General features: G+C 25.6%; 2 protein-coding genes across 3 annotated transcripts in view; one reads left to right on the top strand and one right to left on the bottom strand.

The window, feature by feature from the left end:
- The window catches only part of LOC107453732 (ankyrin repeat domain-containing protein 16), an 11,220-nt gene extending 170 nt beyond the window's left edge, over positions 1–11,050 (bottom strand). The window contains exons 1-7 of the mRNA XM_043041901.2: positions 10,587–11,050; positions 7,821–7,976; positions 6,578–6,700; positions 6,401–6,498; positions 4,101–4,249; positions 2,244–2,402; positions 1,075–1,153 (exon numbers count right to left, since the gene is read on the bottom strand). Coding sequence (XP_042897835.1) covers positions 1,075–1,153; positions 2,244–2,402; positions 4,101–4,249; positions 6,401–6,498; positions 6,578–6,700; positions 7,821–7,976; positions 10,587–10,777 — 955 coding nt within the window. The 5' untranslated portion in view covers positions 10,778–11,050. The remainder of the gene's footprint in view (positions 1–1,074; positions 1,154–2,243; positions 2,403–4,100; positions 4,250–6,400; positions 6,499–6,577; positions 6,701–7,820; positions 7,977–10,586) is intronic.
- A 63-nt stretch (positions 11,051–11,113) lies between these two features.
- LOC107453729 (E3 ubiquitin-protein ligase RBBP6) overlaps positions 11,114–21,688 on the top strand; it is a 46,625-nt gene continuing 36,050 nt past the window's right edge. Inside the window, exons 1-3 of one of the 2 annotated variants that reach the window (XM_043041899.2) lie at positions 11,114–11,250; positions 11,342–11,429; positions 16,853–17,190. In XM_043041899.2, the coding sequence (XP_042897833.1) occupies positions 17,025–17,190 (166 nt within the window). In that variant the 5' untranslated portion in view covers positions 11,114–11,250; positions 11,342–11,429; positions 16,853–17,024. The remainder of the gene's footprint in view (positions 11,251–11,341; positions 11,430–16,852; positions 17,191–21,688) is intronic. The other variant, XM_043041900.2, reaches the window with a different exon arrangement.

Genomic DNA, 21,688 nt, shown 5'->3' on the forward strand with positions numbered 1-21,688 from the left:
AATATATAATATGCAAGTATATAGTATATATATATATATATTTACATGACATATTTATGCATATTTATAAACATGTAAATGACAAGTATATGAATAGATACCAATGTATAAATCAACTTCCTATTTTTGATTATGTGCTAGTAAACTTTTGGTATGCCTGGTGTAAATATCAACCAATAAAAAATCAAAACATTAAAATTTTTTAAAACTAAAAAACATTAAAAAAATTAAAACTACAAAATTTCCTCGAATTAAAATTATTTTGTACTATTCTCTCTGAATATGATACATTTGCCCTCAAATAATGTTATTGTAAAATCTTTTAAAAAGTGCAGAATTTTGAATTCTTCAAATGATCTGAAGACGATTTCATTATGCAACTCAACAGCTAAAATTTGTAGCTTTATGGTATCTTTTAAAAATTTTCATTGTGTTATATTTTTTTAAAACACTCTTGGATAAATTATCTTAACTTTTGTTTAAAAAAAATTTTCTGAATGTAATTTTAAATATTATTTCGAAAAAACTCTTTTAAATGTAACAAAAATATGAGAGAAAATGCAAAATGAATTGTTAATAACATAATAAAAATAATTTTTGAAAGGAGAAGAAATTGTTACAGAGTTATTCATATCTATTTAATAATACACTGATCAACAAATGTCTAACTTTATTACTGATGTATAAGTCATCCCCCTGATTTTCTATAAATTTTAAGGGCAAAAAAGAAGACTTATATACTGAAATATATATATATATATATATATATATAATAGAAGTCTTTCTTGATTTATGAAAATAGCTCATTTTAACACCAAATTGATGGGTAATTTAAAACTTGACCTCATGATTTGGTGCGATAATTAAAAACAGTTAAAACTTAATAAAAAGTCATTTAAAGCAACAGTTTTGCTTTGCCTAGAATTGCAATTAAAAAAATTAAGAGATATAGAATTAAGAGATATAGAAAATTAAGAGAAATAGAATAAGAAATTAAGAGATATGGAAAAATTAAGAGTTATAGAAAAATTAAGAGAAAAAGAATAATATATAGTAAACAAAAAGTAGAAATACCTGTCCTTCCTTTGCAATCCTGAATTGTTTTATCAGCTTCAAATTCAAGTAACTTCTGAATGCACAAGATACTTTTTTCCTAAAAAAATAAAATTAAAAGTATATTAAAATAAATATTTTTTTCTATAATTTTAATACATTAAACAGAGCATCCAAAAGAATAATAAAAATTTTAATAAACACCATCTACTGATAAACTTAGGCAATATTTTTTACAGAAATACTGGTTTTATAAGCAAAACATTGAAAACCATAAATTTATTTCTCCTTTTTTTTAATTGCTTCTTAAATTGTCAGTCAATTTTGGAACAACTTGCACATATTTCATATAATTATACACTCATTAAATTTTTAAACTACTATTGTTCACTAAACATTTTTTAAAGATTATTTTAAATGTTTTCTGTAAATGTTTTCTGTTAATATTTTTACATAAATTAGAAAAAGAAAAGAAAAAACTTTTGTTGTCTTGAATAAATTCTAAATTTTAAGGAAGTCAAAAATAATTGATAAATAACTAAAGTAATTTTACGGGCAACTTTTTTTTTGGTTTATTTTTATAAAAAGCCCACATTTATGGGAGTATGCCTGAATTGCATATTAAAATCAAAATTATGAGTGAAAAATTCAAAATTAAATGATTTAAGAGAGAATTTAAAATCTTATGAATATTAATAAACTATTATAATAATAAATTATTTTAAAATCTTGTGAATTCAAGAAGATGTAAAATCAGATAGAATGTAAAACAATTAGAGCAGCAAAGTAAAAACTAAATAAATTCTACAACCAAACTACATAGTACAAATAAATAAGTAACATATACAATGCATTTTCCCTGAAATAAAACACCTGAAAAATATTTGAGCAATGAAAATTATAATGTATATTAATTTGATTAAATTTAATATAGTATATTAACAGACTTTTAATACAAATTTAAGCACCAATCAGGAAAATATTATCAACCTATGAAATTACAACAATTAGAACACATATTCAATTTTTGCCGAAAAATTGTCAGAAAAATAATAAAAAATTGGAAAATAATTAAAATAATAATAAAAATTGAGAAAAAAAGATAAAAATAAAGAAGTAAAAAATTGTGGATCAGAGGACGAGTCACATGCCTGCAAAAATGTTCAGAGACAAAAATGTGCACTACTTACTTTGACAGCAAAATGTAAAGCTGTAAGACCATGGATTGACTTTGAATTTATGTTAAGGTGACAGACATTAATAAGATAAGTACACACTTCAACATTCCCAGCTTCAGCAGCAAGATGAAGTAAGTTCCTTCCAAGACGATCAGTTTTGTTTACCGATGCCTGGAAATTAAAATCAAAANTAAATATATATATATATATACATTAATAAATTTTAGATGTTTACTTTCTTTCCAAAACAAGCATATTGTAGTTAGAGTTTTCACTCAATTTCAGAATTTAATTTCAATGATTATTCTAAGAGAATGTCAGTAAAATTCAAGACCATATTTTCACTATACTATGCAATATTTTATTAGAAATATAAAATTTTAGGTTCAGTGTGCAATTAAACTATTTTTTTATATATTTAGTGAAAAAATAAGTCAAATAGTATGTTTTTTTTAAGAAACAGAATTTCATTTAGCAAAAGTACAAGTACAATATATAATATGCAAGTATATAGATTATAAATTGAAACAAATATTCATACAAGAATTTTTAAAAAAAAATTAAAGTACTGACAATTAAATAGAAATAGAGTCAGATTAATCACATAGCGATTATATACCTTACTTATGATTAAGATTATAAAGAGTGAAGAATTATGATTGTTTAGAAAAAATCAAATTTTAAACTAAATTATTACTAATTGAATAGTAATAAACCAACATTTTAATTTCAAATAAACGTAAAAAAATTTAACCACATTGAAATGTAATATTTTAATGGAAATAGTTGTAATAGATGTCATAGTGATTTACTTTGGACCTTAATGGCTAATTATTGTTACCATAAATGGTTAGTTAAAAGGTTTTACAAAATAATACAACATACTCTGGCTCTTTTGCCAAAAACAAATTATACTGATCAATCCTTTTAAAACCTGATCTTCCACTACCTAATGATGATGTAAGAGAATACTTTATGAATATGATTAATTCGATGTTATTATCCAACAATTATTCTTTTTTCACATTGTTATTTTCTTGAAAAAATTTAATTTTAAAATTAATTTTTATTTCTTAATTTTCAGGGTGACTTAGGGGAACAAAATTAAAAAATTGCAAACATTTTAATTTTATGGCTATTAGTTTAGTTATTAATTTAATTAAAATTTGCTTATGAATTTGATAAGTTGAAATTGCTTCAATTAATTTTTCACTTTTTGTGTTTATTAATTAATAAATAAAAAAGTTTAGAAAGTATGTCTGAAAAATAATTAAAAGAAAAAATTTTGTTTGCAAACATCTTTATTGATATGAGGATGATTCCAACTTCAAAATTTTACATAAAGATACTAGATGTTGACCCAAATTTGATCACCTGCAAGCCTAGTATAAATAAAGTGTAGTATAAATAAAGCTTAGTATAATGCACAATTTAAAAAACAATTGCATCAAGAGAATTGAAGTATTTGCCTAGTATTAAAAAATTAAACCATGCATCAACCACAGGATAAAAGACTAATGCATGTGGTTTGTAAAATATCAATTAAAAACTTTATTTTGTTTTTTTGTGCAGAAAATGTGCGAAATTGAAAAATCGATTCAAGATTTAGATACATGGCTTCTACTAAACAATACAATATACCCTGGCTCTTTTGCCAAAATCAAATTCCCTGACAATTTCAAGTTTACCTGATGCACATGAGCCCTGTGTAAGCATAAATGTTACAAAAAAGAAATTACCTAAATGTTAAATAATATTTAACTGAACAATAAACTAGTATGCAACTGAAACCTTAAAGTAGTATAAGAATTAAAATTCAATTTACTCAATGGTATTTGATTTTTGCTGAAATAAAATTTTAAAACTTACACCTTTATCCACAAGAATTTGGAAAACTTCATTATGACAACTAGAAATGGCATCCATAAGTGGGCTGATTCCACAACAGTCAACAGGATCTATTGGTTGGTCTGTGTCAGACAAAAGTAGCCTCACAACTTCAATATTACCATGAAGAGCTTCAAAATATAAATGCATAAAAATAAGATTATTTTCAAAATATATTTTAAATGAAGAATATTATGCGTCTTTTGACTGATTACCTATAACTGAATTAAAATATTAGCTAGTGATTTTGGCTATTTTTTCTATTATTTTGTGAAGTTTTTGGAAAAAAGAAATTGAAAAAAATCAAAAAACATATACCTTACACTAAATTGTCTGAAAAAAATTGGGACTACATCAACACTTATATAATTTTTTAACGTGTTTCAAAAGTCGTATGAGAACTTTTTGATCACAGTGTATGCATTTTCTAAATTAAATTTTTTTTAAAAAATAACTATATTTTGAATTTAATTTTCTTTTAAAATTCTGTTAAAACTTGAACAAACATAAACATACTATAAATTTTGGCAGTGGACTGTACAGCTTAAAAACATTCACTACTAACTTACTTAAATATTATTTACTCATTCTGGGTAATAAACTACAATAGGCACTAAAATGGACTTTTATTTGACCTATCGATAAATATGTTAAATCTCCATTTAAACAGGAAAATTAATTTTATAATAAATACAAGTATAAAAAGAAATTGCCTATAGTTATAAGAAGCTTAAAAAACTATTTGTAAGCTTTTCTACAATTAAGTATAATTAGCAATAGGACACTAAGTCCCCTAAATAAAAAATTTTCATAAGTTTTATGCTTATTTAAAAATATTAGTTTAATTTAAAGCATGATTTAAGCTTGATTTAAGTTCTTTTTCCCCCCTTTTTTACAAAAAGCAACAAAAAGAAAAATATTTCTAGTTGCAAATAAAATGTTTTAAAAATTATCATTAAATTATATAACTTAAGAAAATGAAGTCTGTGCTTCTTCTTTTATTTTATGAAGGATTAGTTTTATGAGAAATATAATGAATTATATCAGATTTCATAACAATCATTTAACAAAATCAATAGCAATCTTAAATCAGGATGCAGTAATAGGAGGCTAATAACAGTTATAAAACCTTTAACTACAGTGATTAAATAATAGCTGATACTAAAAATTATTAATTTTATGAAAAATGAAAGCAGTATTAATTCTTATATAAAATAATCTCATAAATTGGAACCTTCACAGCATTAAAACAAAACAGCAAAAGCTAATTTTTTAAACGTAAAAGCATTCTACTTTCTATGGCCACGAAATAAAAAATTATAATAACATCAAATTCATGCAAAAATATATGTATTTCTTCCAACTTCTTTTTCCTTTTGTTCATAGAAGAGTGTTTTAATTTCCAAAGAAGTATGGATTATTTTGTAAAAAATACAATAACAAATTAATTTATAATTTACTAAACTGATAAGAACAGATAACATTTAAAGAGCTTAATGGTTACAATTACTTCTTTGCTTAGGCAAAAAATAATACTATAAACTTAAAATAATTTATTCCAAAGTTTATATTTAATGTTCTTTTCATTAAGAAATATATTTTAAATATAAATTTTTAATATCTCAATACATTTTACAGCTGAATATGATTTTTACACTAAAATAATTTTTTTTTTGCTTGCCAAATATGGCTTTAATTTGTAAATAAATATTAACTATTTGAAGAAAAATGCAATGAGTAATTAATTTAAGATTTTTCAATTGGTAAGAAGAAAGAAAAATGTTTTGAGAGCTTCATAGAGCTAATTATTAAAAAACACTCAAACTTCTATGTTTAATGAAATGTTATGGTTGGCTGTATCTATAAAACAATAATTTAGTTTGTAAAAGTTTTTAAATAATTTGGGGGTTTTCTTTAAGAAACAATTTATTTAAAAACTTAAAAATTAATTAGTAAATTTATTAAATTTATAATTATTTTTTATTATATAATTATTTATTATATATAAATTTATCAGTAAATAATAGTTTTTTCAAACAATATTTTTTTTTTAAAGAAAGCAGCTTTTTGATGCCTCCAAACATTTTAAAACTGATAATTATTCAAAGTGTCACTTAAAATATTTAAGTTTTAAAACAGAGTTTTGATCGTCAAAAAAAAATATTTTACAGCCTCTTGAAATTTATGCACACACTGAAGCAGATTATTTCACTTTTACAAAAATGTCACTTAACATATTCTTACAATACACTTTTTATTAAATTAAAAGTAGTCATACTAACCAGCAGTATGAAGAGGTGTTCGAGAATTTTTACTTTGTGTCCTCCATAGCATTTTATCAATTTTTAACAAATATTTAACAACATCTACACAACCTTCTCTATAATACAAAAAAAAATTTCAATTTATTCCTTATTTCATACTAAAAATCAGAATAAGAGAGTAATAATTAAACTTACCTAGCAGCAATATGAAAAGCAGTCCATCCATCTTTGTTTCGATATGTAAGATTTGCTTCATATTTAATCAGTGCTTTAACAATATTTAGGTCACCTTTGGTACATGCTAGCATTAATGGAGTCCTGGAATCAAAATAAAATAAATTAGCAAAAGCACTTATTTAACTATAATTTCAATAACTTAAATATCACTATAACTCAAATTTTTAATGAGGGTATGACTCTTTTATCTTTAATTTCATGTTAGTTTTTCTCAATCACTCAATCTTTTATAATGCAAAAAAGTTATAAGAGAAAAGTTATCAGAATTGAAAAGGCTATACTCAACTAGTCAGAACAAATTAAGTTTCTGTGAGAGAAAAGAAAACCACATGTTCAATAGCACCTATACCTTCCCAATAGCAATTCAAGAAAAAAGATATTCTTGCTTGGAGCAACTAGAAAATATAAGTAATTTGCTGGTGCTAATGTTACATTTAATTTTGCATGTTACTGTTACATGCTAACTTCAAAATTCTCAGTTTTTTCTATATTCCCCCCCCCCATTTTTTTTATTTATTATTAAGTGCTATAATTGTGCACGATTTATACCCATTATATATCATTAAAACAAAATGGGGGAATTTTTCGTTCAGTTTTAAGGCATCTTGACACCTATAACAACTCTTTAAAAAAAACTTAATAATTGAAATATTAAACTTTTTTATGCATTACAGTAAAAAAATTTTATTCTTTAATTGAAAATTTTTCAATTAAAGAATAAAAATTTTTTGTTGTAACGATACTTACCACCATTTAAACTTTAAAAAGTTTTAAAGCTGAACCATTGAGAAATTATTTTCTCTATTGTGAATACACACTAGCCAAGAATACAGGCATGGGGAAGATTTCATATTGTGATCTGCATTGGCATAATCGTTAAGTCTTGGCAACTTTCAGGCAGTGGCTCGTAAGAAACTGAAAAAAATATCACAGAAAGGGACCAACTCAAAGGGTATAACTCGAATCCACCTGCGGGCAAACATTTACAAAAAAAAATTCAAAATAGTTTGTAAATTTAAAATCCATTTGGCATCTTGTAGATTGTAGTTGGTGCAAAAGATCATGATACAGAAATAGCCCCAAGCAAAGCACCTACATATCACAAAGCATAAAAAATGTAGGTCATTATCTAGCAATTATATTTCTAAATGAAATTTTATTCCTTTTAAATTTATTTTTCAATCAAAAATATTAGATATACCAGTCTGATCTTTTTAAAGCATCGACAGGAACATTACGTGATAAAAGATATTCTACACATTGAAGTTGTCCAGAATGAGCAGCAACATGAAGAGGCATTTTCCCATCTTTATTTCTTTGAATTAGTATATCTAATCCATAGTGGAGAAAACATAGCCTGAAAGTTTGACAAATTATACTCATTAACAAAAATTTGCATTACAAATAAGCTTACATTTATTTAATGTATAATGTGTAAAAAGTAATTCAGCATAAAATAAAACGTAATTAAAATTAATTCATAAATATTTCTTAAAATAGTAGAAAAAGTAAGGACAAAATAAATGTATAAAAATCACCATAGGCATCAAGAAACTAGAAACGTACTGATATTAACAATTTAAAGGCATGAAAGTTTCATAAAATTTTATTCATGAATAAGCTATTAATTATTTTTAACCAAATTAATTTTGCATTATTATCATCTTACATCTATTTGGAAACAAACATGAATAAAATTGTTACATAAAAAAGTGAAGTTAATAATTTTGAAAAATAATTAATAACTTAAACTTACTAGTAACACTTACATAACAAATTTTTAATTGATATAGATTAAAATAAAATAATTACTAGCTCAGTTTAAATTTTTTTTTTTAAAAATCGCAATTGATTGAACCAGCACAAAGGCATAAAACATTTTTTTACAAGATAATATATTATTAAAAGAATAAAAGACTAAAAAGTAATAAATAGCGTCTTCTGCCTTCAAGAAGATTTTAAAAAAAATAATAATAATAAGTCTTATCAAACTATAGATATTAATTACGTTTATTTTTTCTAATATTTAATAAACATAGATGATAAATCAAATATCTAAACCAAAAAGTTATTGATTAAAAAATATATCGTAATGTACACTACTAGCAAAGAGCCCCTGAACAGAAATTTGAGCTACAAGCCAGATTAACTTATGCTGAGCAAACCAAAGGGTATACAGAGGTCTGTCCAGACCGAATTTACTACCGTTTAGCGGTACCTTCACAAATTCAACTTTATGAAAAACGGTAGTTTCACAAATTTAATTTTAGGAAAAACGGTAGTTTCACAAAATACTTTTTCTTAAAATTTTATTTTTGTATTCCTTAAGAAATGATAAATCCATATTCCTGCTATATTTTTGTGTTGGATTTTTAAATATAATTTTTCACAAATTATGTCTAAATTTTCACAAAATAGGTACCTTTCAGAAAAACCTAGACAGACCCCTGGTATAATATAATATATATACATATATGTAACATAAAAAGCTTCAACTTTTTTTTCTTCTTTATGGAAATCAGGGCACCAATATGGGAGAATTTTACTCTACCAAACTTTATCAGAATCTTTAAAAAATTTGAGAAGTAAAATTAGCAAATTTCCAAGAATCAACAAAAAAATAAAATTTTTATAAGTTTTTCATTGAATATTTTACTTTTTTAACTTATTAAAATTACTTTTAGACAAAATTATACTTCAACATAAAAATAAAATTTGTGGGAAAATTTTTCACAAAAACAGATTGTTGCTGATTTTTTTTTTTTTAAATAAACATCAAGCTAGAAATATCGAATTATAATAAGAGAAAAAAAATTTATTCTTATTACGAGAAATTAGCAAATTTAAAAGAAAAACAATTAAAATGACAGTTTTTGGTAGCAGTTACTATAAGACATAGAATATACTATTTTTTTTTTTTAATAAGACTGTAGATTAGAAAGTGCTTCACTTTAATTACTTTTTAAAATTTTGTGATAGTAAATCAAACTGTTATGCTTAAAATGCCTGATAATTTTGAATTTAAAAAAATAGATGAGATTAAGTTTGAGATAAAAAGGGATTTGTAAAAGAATACATTTTAAAAATTAAAAAATAATTTTTTTGGTTAATATCACTAACTTTATAATTAATAGACCTATAAATTGTTTTAAGTAATTTGTTTCAAGTAGAAAAAAACTTGTGCTAAGTGTTTTAAGTTTAAAAAAAATTTAAAAAAACTTGTTTAAAAAAAATTAAATATTACAAATAAGATACAGTACATGAACATAAATGTAAATAGTATCAGAACATTTCTGATATTTTTTTCTTATTTTAATAATATTTGGATAATAATGGAATCATTCAAACCTTACTTTTAAAAAATACTAATATTTTGCAATAAATGTGCTTTAATTTTTCTACTTCCCTTTGCTGTTATGATCATCAAAAAGTCCTTTATACTACATTCCTTAAAATATAATATTTTTTGAGAAAATATTGCCAAGCAAAAATTTGCTAGTAACTTCAAAACTGAAATTTCATACCCTGTGTTAATATATATTTTCATTTTAATAGCAAAAAATGAAGCATATATTAATTCATTTGTACGTACAATGAGACCTGTGTAAGTTGACCACTAGCAGGGCAATAATAATTGCACACGGAAAAAAAAAACTTTATTATGATGGTTCACAAAGACAAGTGCTCAATCTACAAAGGAGAAATATAATTGTTTTTGCTCGTTTAGATACTCGATAATTAAGGTGAGCTTAGACAGGTGATCAATCTACGGAGTGGTTAACTTAACAGGGTCAGTAAGTTGTCCACTCTCTCTTGAGAATATTCAACAGTTTGTACAGTTGATGTTATGTGATATATTTGCGTTTCGCTTTACTTTACAAACATATATAGATCAAAATTCTTGAGGAAAACGCATTTCAAGCATTCATTAATGTCGTCTCATAAAGATGCAATGAATGAATAATACCTAATAATAGCAGTTGAACCAGACTTCGCTGCAAGATGTACAATTGTATCACCATTCTTATTTGAAACTTCAAACATTTCAGAAGATAATGTGTTATATGTTTTCATCAATTCCAAACATTTATCTGCATCAGCTGACTGGGCAGTCTCTAAAAGGAGTTGTTTCAAACTTTCAAAGTTCATGAATACCATTTGTTAAATTTTTACAAAGATTTATAATAATGCCAAGATTCAAGATAAAAAAAAATAATTTTTTTTTATCTTAAAGGTTTCTTAATTATAAATGGAACTGATTATCCTTAATGTTATTATACGCAATATGTTAAAATTCTGATCCCCTCTCGATCGTCTTGTTTTTATTTACTTTTTTCACTTCATCAGCTTAAAACCATGCTTTATCGCAAAAGTCTGTCTTCTGCCACAAATTCTTTAAAACATTGTCTTGAGGCCTATCTTAAAGAATACAACAAATTGAAAGTGTAAACTAACATAATTTCTTTAAAGCTGGTGGCAATTAAACAAATGATTGTTCTGATTGGCCTAGCTCAAAAGTGACGTTTGCAGCCATTTCCTGTTTAGTTGCAATCTGCAATCGAGTGGTGATTTGTTTTCATTGTTCGTATTTTAGATTGCTGAAATAAATTAAAAATATTGTCTAATTACAGGTATTAAAATCAAAAGCATTTTAAAATTTAGTGTAAGCTCATTTTATATTGATTAAGTGCCATTCTATATTTTGATTTTTTTTACTGATAGGTACGTTGAATTCATGATGTCACGCGTCATCATCATTGCAATATGACCTTATTTTTAATAACGTGATCTTCATGAAATTTTTCATCGGGTAAGTAAAAATCGAACTAGTATTGATAACATATTTGAAAAGCTATTCCTAATAGTTCTCTTATTATCATGAAAATAACTAAATTTGTTAATTTAATTAATAAAAGTATTGACCTCCATTTAAGCCTAAATGTTCTGCAAACCAGATTTTCCCTCTTCCTTGAAAACACGAATTTTTCCTTTTCTTTTTTATAGGTGAGAATTTGACCTATTTATCTGTATTAATTTACAGATTAGAATAGTTAATATACGTATTGTTTGTTTTGATTTTCCTCTTATAACGGTTTCGTTGAAATCTTAATGGTAATTACTTATTTTTACTACTTGTTAATTTATTTTTCTATAAAAATTTTTCATACGGAAATTCTAAGTACTTTGATTTTCTTGTTGAGCTTGTTGTTGAAAATTTTGGATATTGTAAATCTAGGTACATGGCGCCAAATTCTCGCATGATTGATTATTTTGTAGAGTTATTAGCATTGCATTGTTTCTTCAGAAATGTTGTAAAGTCAGTAATATAACCTTGATAAAGGTTGTTTACCTTGTAAATTGAGTGAAATATACCGATGTTAAGAATATATTCCTTACTTTAATACCATTTTGTGCTAATAGTCATATTTCTGAGGGGTTTTTAATGATTAAGTGTTACTTTGCTGTTTAAGCTGTAAGTAAATAAGCTTTTGTTTAATTTTTACATCCCCCCAATTATTAAGTTATATATATTGGTTATTGATACATTAAAAAAACATGGTTTAACTTATAAAAATTTATCCAAGGTTTGTACAAGATCAGAGTATCCAAACATTGTTGGAAGTGCTGAGCCAACCCTGGAAAATAATATAATGATTATAAATTCACTCTAACAATAAGTTTCCAATGTGCTTCTGTACATACTAATCAAACATCTGTATTACAAATGGAATTAGTGTATTATTGATGTTGGATTTTGATTAGTTTTATCATAACTACTTTATATGATTAATGAGTTATTTTATGTATGACCGATTGTTAGTGTGTGTAAAGTTATCATAATTCAACGTATTATTTACATTAATGTTTGACATCATCTCGTGGTTTTGATATTGCATGTCATAAACTGTCAAAACCTGGGACATGTTTATTTTTGTTGGATAGTAAAACATAATGCTTGCATTATATTCAATTATAATCATAATTTATTATATATTTAATGTTAAAAAAAAATATTGAAACTTATTGAAAGTTTTAATAGATTTTCATAAAAACATGGCACTCTTAAGACTTTAAAGGTGATAATGTTTGCTCTATTTTAACTATTCAGTTTATGTTACAGGTAATAACTATGAATTGTTACTTATTATCAATCTGAATTTTGATTTTTAATTCTTTTATTGTCACAATATAGGCAAATTTTGTAGATAAAGTTAAGTAGTTGCCAATTGCACAAATGAGGGTTTTTGGTGGATAGACGGTTATTAAAAACTGCTTAATTTTTATTTTGGAAAATAAGGGCCCTTAAAAGTACTCAATTTTGTTACAAGGTTTTCTCAGCATCACTATAGTTGATAGGAACAATTTTTTCAGTTTTACCAAAAATATTTTTAAAAAAGTCATTATCTTATCACCTGAATTAAACCTTGCATTGAGGGAGGGCCATTTTAGAGAGACAAACTTTTTGGCATAACAGAATATTTAGCATGATTGGCCCACAGCTGAATGTGATGTATGTGTAGCAGCGAAATATGAAATTTTGTTTTATTAATTTTTTCAATATTTTCCCCAAATTTCTTTATTTACTCTTTCTTTTTTAATGTGTGAAAAAAATTACAAATTTTAATTTCTTTAGTTTTTCAATTCAATTTCAATGAAATCTGAAATCATTAAAAATGGATTGCAAGTTAGTTTCACAAATCTTGTTAACATTTAATAATCTGGTAATATTAATTTTAAAAAAAACCAACCCCGATTTGCAAAAATTGCTTGGTCCCACTTTGGCAAGCCTTGTTAATTGATATAATACTATCAGTATCTACATTATAATAAAATTGTTTTTTTTTTTAAGAAGGGTAAATAATTGGCACTGTCACTGGTGGTATATTTGATGATAAACAATCATACTATTTAAGTCCTTAATTTTTGCTTTGTTTAAAAAGTTGGAACCCTGATAGATTTCCATCTCATGATCTGCTGCAGAATAATCGCCAATTCTTGGCAGCGGCATGCGAAGACTTTTTTTAAAAAAATATCACGGAAAGGAACTTACTCGAAAGATACAACTTTTAGCACCCCTTTCCCCAAGCAAACATCTGCATATTATTATATATTATAAAAAAATAGAATTATAAGTTTAAAATCTATTTGGCCCCTTGGTCTCTCTGCAAAATTTTTTAATTATAAGAAGATTACATGTCATTTTGTGTATTTATTGGTTATAATTCCTTAAGTTAAGTAAATGTGAGCATTTAATAATTTTTTTTCTTTGTTTTTATAATCAAAGATTTTTAACATCTATAAACTTTACATTCTTAAGATATTTCAAGAAGTGTTTAACCTAAAAAGAATGGGAGGAAATTTTGATTTAAAAAAAAACTTCATTTAGAGGAAATATTTAGAAATTAAGAAATATACTGAGAATTTTCTGTATTTCTAATTAATGTTTCTAATAAATCAAGTATAATATATTCCCTGGTGCGTAAACTATTATAATTTACAGAAAATCTAAATCTTTGTTTAAATCAATCAATTCAGTTTATCTAAGTTACTCTTAATTTTAAATACAGTTATCATGTGACCTCAAAATAGCCACTCGCCAGGTGGGGAGTCAGCGAAAAAAGTGTGCATGTGATAAAAGTGGAAAAAGGTTCTGGAAAACACAGTTATCATTAAAATGTTCAATGTCCTTATTCAAAATTTTCGCCCTTCAGAATTCATCAGTATGTGGTAGAAAGATAGTGGATAGAGTTCTCTAACAATTCACTTATTTTATTTAAAGGTATATCGTATTGCCAGAAGATATAATTCAATCAAAGAAAAAAAGAGACTATTAAAGGAAAAGAACCTTTCCGTATCAGTCGCTTACTCATTAACTTTGAGGAAAAAGTTACTACTAAGTTATTAAGGTCTACTTGCCACTGGCTATTTGGTTGGTCTTCATACGAGACTGAGAAATGAACTTTTAGTACAGAGGGCTTTAAACACTAGTACGGTGTGTTTTCCAGCCTTGTTTCTTGTGGTAGTTCTAAATGCTTCAAAGACCATAGTTATTACTGCCTTGTTATTAATGTTAAAATCTATTCCTTAGCTATATCAAAAGGTTTATGAACTATAAGACAAGATTCTGTGTTATGGTATATACATTTAACATTGAGAGTCAGTGTTACATTTTATACATANTCTTTTAAGGTTATTTTTAATTTATCTAGTTTTGAAAAGATATCATGCATTTCCTCTTCATAATTGTTATAATCTGTATCTTGACATGTGCTTAGTATGTCAATATTCAATTTATCGATTTCGATGTTTAATGTGTTTACATTATTTTCATAGACAAGAAATTCGCGAATTTTGAAATTGATTTATAGAATGCGCGAATTTCTCGCGGTAATAATTTTTTAATGCGAAAAAAGGAAAAAATATGCGAGATTCTCGCGTTCTCGCCCTGAAGTGAAAACACTGAATGGGTCTTGGTGTCATCTTGAGTGTTTTGTTCACGTGTTTATCTTTTTGCTAACAATATAATATCCCTTAATGTGTAAGCTCATTTTGTAAATATGATAAAATGCTTTTGAAATTATCAATTTGTTTCTGCTGAATTACATGAGGCAGGTGAACTTCAGCGTATGTGAAACCCCGAGGCAGATTCACTGCGACATTGTCGCAGAACATTATAATATTCTTACAGAAATTTACAATTAATTTGTAACAGTACAATTTGAACCATGCATTTAGATAATCACTTTTAATACTCTTAATTTAATCTGATAGTATCTTAAATCAATATAATTTTTTCGATTGTATTTTCGACAGTTATTAATATATTTTTTCGCATGATTCTTAAATATCTCAATATATTTTAAACAATATGGAAAATTCAAATCGTGCGTTTGAGCATTTACTTTTTAAGCCAGTGATTTTATCTTTGCAGCTATTGATTTCTCAGTAGGTTTTGTCGTAGATAGCTCGGAAAAAATCTGCCACGTGAATGTGAAATTGGCCTCACATTTTAAGGTCTAAAAAATATGTCTGAGAGCTAAAGGAGTTAACTTTAACTGGGGGTCTGTCCAGACATTTTGTGAAAGTTCTGTTTTTGTAAAATTGCGAAAGAACTATTCATAATATGTGAATATAAAATAAGCGTTAAGTCACATTCTTTCAACCAGGGTCCTGCTTTTGTGAATTTATGCAAATAGTGTCCTGTTATTGCAAAAATTGCTGAAAACCTTTGCAAGAAATTTTTAAATTGTAAATAGATATGACTGCTCAACAATTGCTGCTAAATTAGAGATTCAACCTACAGATATTTGGTATTTAGCCTATACTGACACAGAATATTCATTTTGGATAGTTAATGGAAACAAAGTCACTCATATTTTTAATAATTTCAATTGACATATTTTAAATAACACAACCTAGTAATGTATCACTTTTAATGTGTTATGCATTAAATAAACTTAAACAATTCTTAAATTTATAATATTTTATTAGAATTAATTTTTATTCACATAATATTCTATTAATTAATTTTATGAATAAATATAAATTATTCAATTCTTTATTTCCAAAAAAAATATTTAATATTAATAAGAATGCGCGCACTATGTTTAGTTTCCCTCGATTTATAGATTAACAAAACAATAATGATAAATTTCCAAATCTCTTCTAAACAGACCCCTGCTTTAACTTAAAATGCAATGTTGAAGACAACCTCAGTAAATAGCAGTTTGCTTGCTTGGTAAAGCATAGAGTAGTATTACTGATTACTGTATTTATTAGGTAGTTAAAATTTGGAAAAAGATAAAATTTTTGTATAATATATCTAAATACAGCTTTATGTTCAACTGCAGAATAGCAACGAATGCTCTTAACTCTTGGCTGCTTTTTAAATAGTAAAATAAGGAATCATTTGTCTTGCTAAGGCTTCAAAACTTATAACAATATTCTAAGCTTATAGCAATATTCTGAGCTTGAAATAAATTTCTTTTTATATCATTAAAGCAAATGTGATATTCAAATCTGGCTCTTTTGGAATTAAAAAAATATTAAAAATAATTATAGCTAAACAAGGTGGATTTTTTTATTAGCTCTTAGACACTTGAATCGTTTAAGTTAAACACCTACTTTTTGTTTAATCCTTGAAGAGTAAGTTATGTCATTCAATATTGTTATTATTTGACAATATTTTTATAAATTTATTGTAAGGTTCTATATCTGAATATTATTTTCTAGACCTCAAGGATGAATTGTGCCTTTCCAAGAAGATAGATGGAGGATTTTGCTCTTTGGATTTCGTTTTAATCGTCTATCAATCTATTTTCCAAAGGAGACCAAAGTTGTGGACTTGATTATTCAAAAATATAATTTATAAAGAACTATTTGAATCAAAGACTTGAAATTTACAATGTCTGTCCATTACCGATTCAAGAGCAATATTGGCCAGGATACAGTAATTTTTGATGGCTTATACATATCAGTTGCTGATTTAAAAAAATCAATTATGCAACAGAAGAGGATCGGAAAAAGCTCGGACTTTGATCTTCAAATAACAAATGCTCAAACAAAAGAAGGTGAGGGTTTAAAGACGTAATATTATCATTGGTTTGTATATTAATTGATGCTAGTCAACATGTCTTGCTTGTTGCTAGTCACTATTCTAGTCATCTCTTTCTATTTTAATTTATATTAATAAATGTCTGTTGAATTTGTTTGTCTGTTCAATAGTTTTAAATCATTTGTAACTAATTTAATTATCATTGTTTTCTACACAACATTATTTATTGTCTTTACATTGGCTAATTTGTAAAATATTTTTATTTTTTTAAATTCCTGGGTTTTTTTAAAACAAAACTATTAATTTTTTATTGAAATATTTAAGCCAACAATTATGTATTTGTATCATAATTGTCTGGAGGTTCTATCGTGATCTGCCTGTAAAAAATGTTTTTTTCTAAAATCATTGTTAACAATATTGTGTTGTTACTATGGTAAAGTCAGTATATTTTATCCAAGTTAAAATGTCTATTAAAAATATTTGTTGGTTTTTACCGAAAGTATTCTCAACAAATTAAAAGTCAATGCTGTGGAGCTATGTATCAATCATGTCTTCGTTTATAAGAAATGAAAGCAAGTATTCAGCTATGTACCATCTTCGATAAGTATTTTAAATATTTTTCAAATAAAATTGAATTTTTAAACTACTGCTGATTTTCTTTTGTTCACTGATATAAGGATGTTAAATTTTTCGTAATTTCTAATTTTAATTAGAAATATTTTAAAAAGAATACCTATCACAAGTTATTAAACTGCTTGTGGCTAGTTATATATTTGAAATTTTTTCCATGCCTTTCATTGTTTAGTAATGTACAGTTTTTAAGAAAATGAATATAAAAATATTAGTATTTAATTATTAAAAAGTTTTTATAACACTATTTTATTTTATGTTTTAGTATTCTATACAGACATTAGATTTTTTTTTCTGCCATTTTTGGTTATTTTTCTGTGTATAAAATCAGAAAATAGCCATTCCAAAACTTTTGTCTTTTGTTTTCCAAATTTTAGCTTTTGTGTTGTCTAGGTTTTTATATTTGTTTTGTGTGTTAAAGTTTTCCTCCCTAGTGAAACTTGTTTCCCTTCCATCCAAAAAATTATATTTACATATTTTTCTTGAAATACCAACACCATGGATCCTGGGAGAAAAAAGCCAGAGCAAGGTTCCCATGGTCCTTAAAAACTGCTTAATTTTTATTTTGGAAAGTAAGGATCCTTGAAAGTACTTAATTTTGATACAAGGCTGTTTTTTTTTTTTTTTAAGTCCTTAATTTTAGTATCATGGTTGATAAAGCAATTTTTCAGTCTTACAAAAATATTTAAAATAAAAATCGTTCTTGTATTGCTTAATATAAGGCCATGCTCCCCTTGGCAGAATCGAGGAGACATTGTCACAGAACTTTACATAGTTCTTGCAGAAAGATTTTTCTTTTTGGGAAGTAAAAGATTTTGGTTTGCTTTTCTGCAGAAATTTACTTATAAAATTTGAATGGCTCATTTAAATAATCACTTTTTGTAGCACTCAATTATTGACATTGACTTTCATGTGGCTTTTAGATATCCCGATATATTTCAGGCGATATGGGAAATTCAAATTGCGTATTTTGAGGCAATCCTGTAAAAAAAAAAAAAAAATTTAACAGTTATTGCGTTTGATTTCCACATAGTTTTTACAGCCCCATATATCACAACTTGAAAATAAACATGCATTTGAGTAACTCCTTTCTAAAAGAGTCCCAATTTATCATGATTTTGTCATTGATCTGTTTTTCCGTAATTACTGCTGCTGAAGATTTGATATTTAATTATTTTTTAGTTAGGTGGTAATCTGCAAAATGAGAATGGAAATATTTAGTTTGCCCCCCCCCCCAACAAAGTTCGAGAACATTGCCCATAATATTATAATCAAAAAATATTGCGTATTCAATTTTAAAAAAAATACATTGTTTTTTGGTTTTATAAACACAGCGTTTTTGTTACCTTAAATTAGTGACTTACATCTTTGTTATTATTGAAAGTATCTTGCTGAAAGATATTAGTGCTAGAGAGTTTTGTTGTAGAAAGCCCGAGAAAATTCTGCCACAAGGACCGTGCTTTGAGGTAAAGCATTTTAGAGAGGCTAGAAAGGGGAAGAGGAAAAAAATTCTTTTTTTCATTAACGTATTAGTTCTTTAGGTAAAGCATTTTAGAGAGGCTAGAAAGGGGAAGAGGAAAAAAATTCTTTTTTTCATTAACGTATTAGTTCTTTCATTAATATTTTCTTTTCTTTTTTTTCCTATAATGATATTCCATGAGGCATGTAAAGTATTCTAAATTACAAGAATAGGGTGTGAGCAAGGGAGATACTGCATATGAAAGAGATCGCACTTTTTCTTGGGAGTTTTAAGACCTACATTGACTTCTAAAATTTACAGAGTCTGAGATATTTAGTTCTACTGGTAGCTTTTAACGAATTAGAGCCCTAAGAAAAGAAGTAACAAAAAAACAAAAATTTTAACTGAAGCTAATCCTTAAAAAACATTGAAGAATTAGATAAATTTGTATGATGTTTCAATGTGTATTAAGTTACAGTAAATTTACAAAACGCAGTAACATTTTAAAATTCCCAATTTTGTTGAAATGTAAGTTCCGAATAAACTGGGTTTGAAAAAAACTATGTTTCTTTTTTAAAAAAATTCCAGTCCACAGAAAACCTGGAGTTTTTGATGAAAACGCCAGGTATTTTCAAAATTTCTTTAAATTTTTTATTCCAGGCTACCTAATGAGAATCTATGGTTTACTTCTAACAAGGAAATTAAGTGTTTGGTAACTACTTATAACTTGTTTTGTTGCACTGCAAAAAAAATATTTTTTGAGGATTGAAACGTTATTTTAATTCTGAAGGACAAACAGATTATTACATAAAAACTACTCAATAGATCCCCGATTTTTTTCAATACAGTCTATTAGAATAAGATTCAAACTTAGATTTTAATATTAATCACTTTGTTTGGTTAACATTGCAACTTAATATACTTTTCTGTTTTTTTTACAACATGGTTTAGTAATATGTGAAGTTAATTTCTAATAACAGTTTTGGTTTGAAATAACTATATAAAGCTCATCACATAAAAGTAAATATATCTCATTTGCTGTTTAGTAATAATTTCAAAATGGCTAAGTTACGTACCAATTTCAATGTTTTTTTTATAGAATGTTACAAAATAAGATATTAATTTATACATTTTTGATAGATGATTTATAAGATGAATTTATAATAAAATACAGTGGAACCTGTCTGAATAGACCACCCTCGGGACCAAGTCAAATGGTCACTACTCAGGTGATCACTTTTACAGGTTCCACTGTATATAGTTTTAAACTTTGAATTAGGGATAAAAATAAAATATAAAATCCTAATAATAGAGAATTATATTAGGAAAAAATTATAAAGAAATATTACTAGTAAATGTCGTAATAATAATAAAAATTAATAATTTATTTATTACCAAATTTTTGACCATAGGAATCTGCTGACAATTTTGAAAAATTGTTTTAGACCATTTTATTCATATTTTACACTGAGAACTAATGTATGAAACATCTTGGTCCAAAAATTATCTCAAGCTTAAATATATTTTTATCCTATAAAAATTTTCATTAAAAAATTTATTGCAATGAATTTAAAAAATATTAAATTAAGCCTAATGATGTAATGGAACACTTTTAGATGTAGGACCTGTATTTGATTGGAATAGGGCTTAATATAACATGACATATAGTTATGAAAACTTATGCATAACTTTAATTCAACTTTTTAGTATTAATTTTCTTAATATATACCCGTATAAATTTATTAATAGTAGCTTTTTATTAATTGTGAGAAAGAATTAGTTGGCGTAACTTTATATTTAGCAAGATTAGCCCCCAACTGAATATGTGATGTATTTCTAGCAGCGAAATATAACAACTTGTTCTAATAAATTTTCCAATGTTTTCCCCAGATTTCTTTGTCTACTCTTTTATTTTAAATATATGAAAGAAATTGCAAATTTTCAATTGTGAACTCAACAAACTAGAGGGGGGGGATTCTGATCCTAATTCAATAATAATATATGAACTTCATTTATTAATTATATCTTAGTTCATTAACATATTCAAGCTGTGTAAGTAATTTAATTTCATAAAAACTAATAATTTTTCATAAGTGAAGTTTGATTTAATTATAATTTAAATCAAAATCTGGATATTTAAAAAATGCAAAATTTGTATCATACTAAAAGTTAAGTACTTGTAATGGGAATTTTATTTATGAGAACAATAATTATAATTTTATGTAAATTTAAAAAATATTCATAAGGTTTTAGAAGTCCTAAGGTTTTTTAATTAACATATACTTCACTTTTCTATTATAATTAAAGACATCTTAGTTGACTCTTAAAACAGGTTGAGTTCATTTCAGTTTAAGTTTCAAATTAATTTCTGTTCTATTATTTGAGAGTTCTAAAGACAATTATTTTGCTTTTGAAGCAAAGCCTA

This window comes from Parasteatoda tepidariorum, chromosome 7 (assembly GCF_043381705.1).
Source record: "Parasteatoda tepidariorum isolate YZ-2023 chromosome 7, CAS_Ptep_4.0, whole genome shotgun sequence".
Classification (NCBI taxonomy): domain Eukaryota; kingdom Metazoa; phylum Arthropoda; class Arachnida; order Araneae; family Theridiidae; genus Parasteatoda; species Parasteatoda tepidariorum.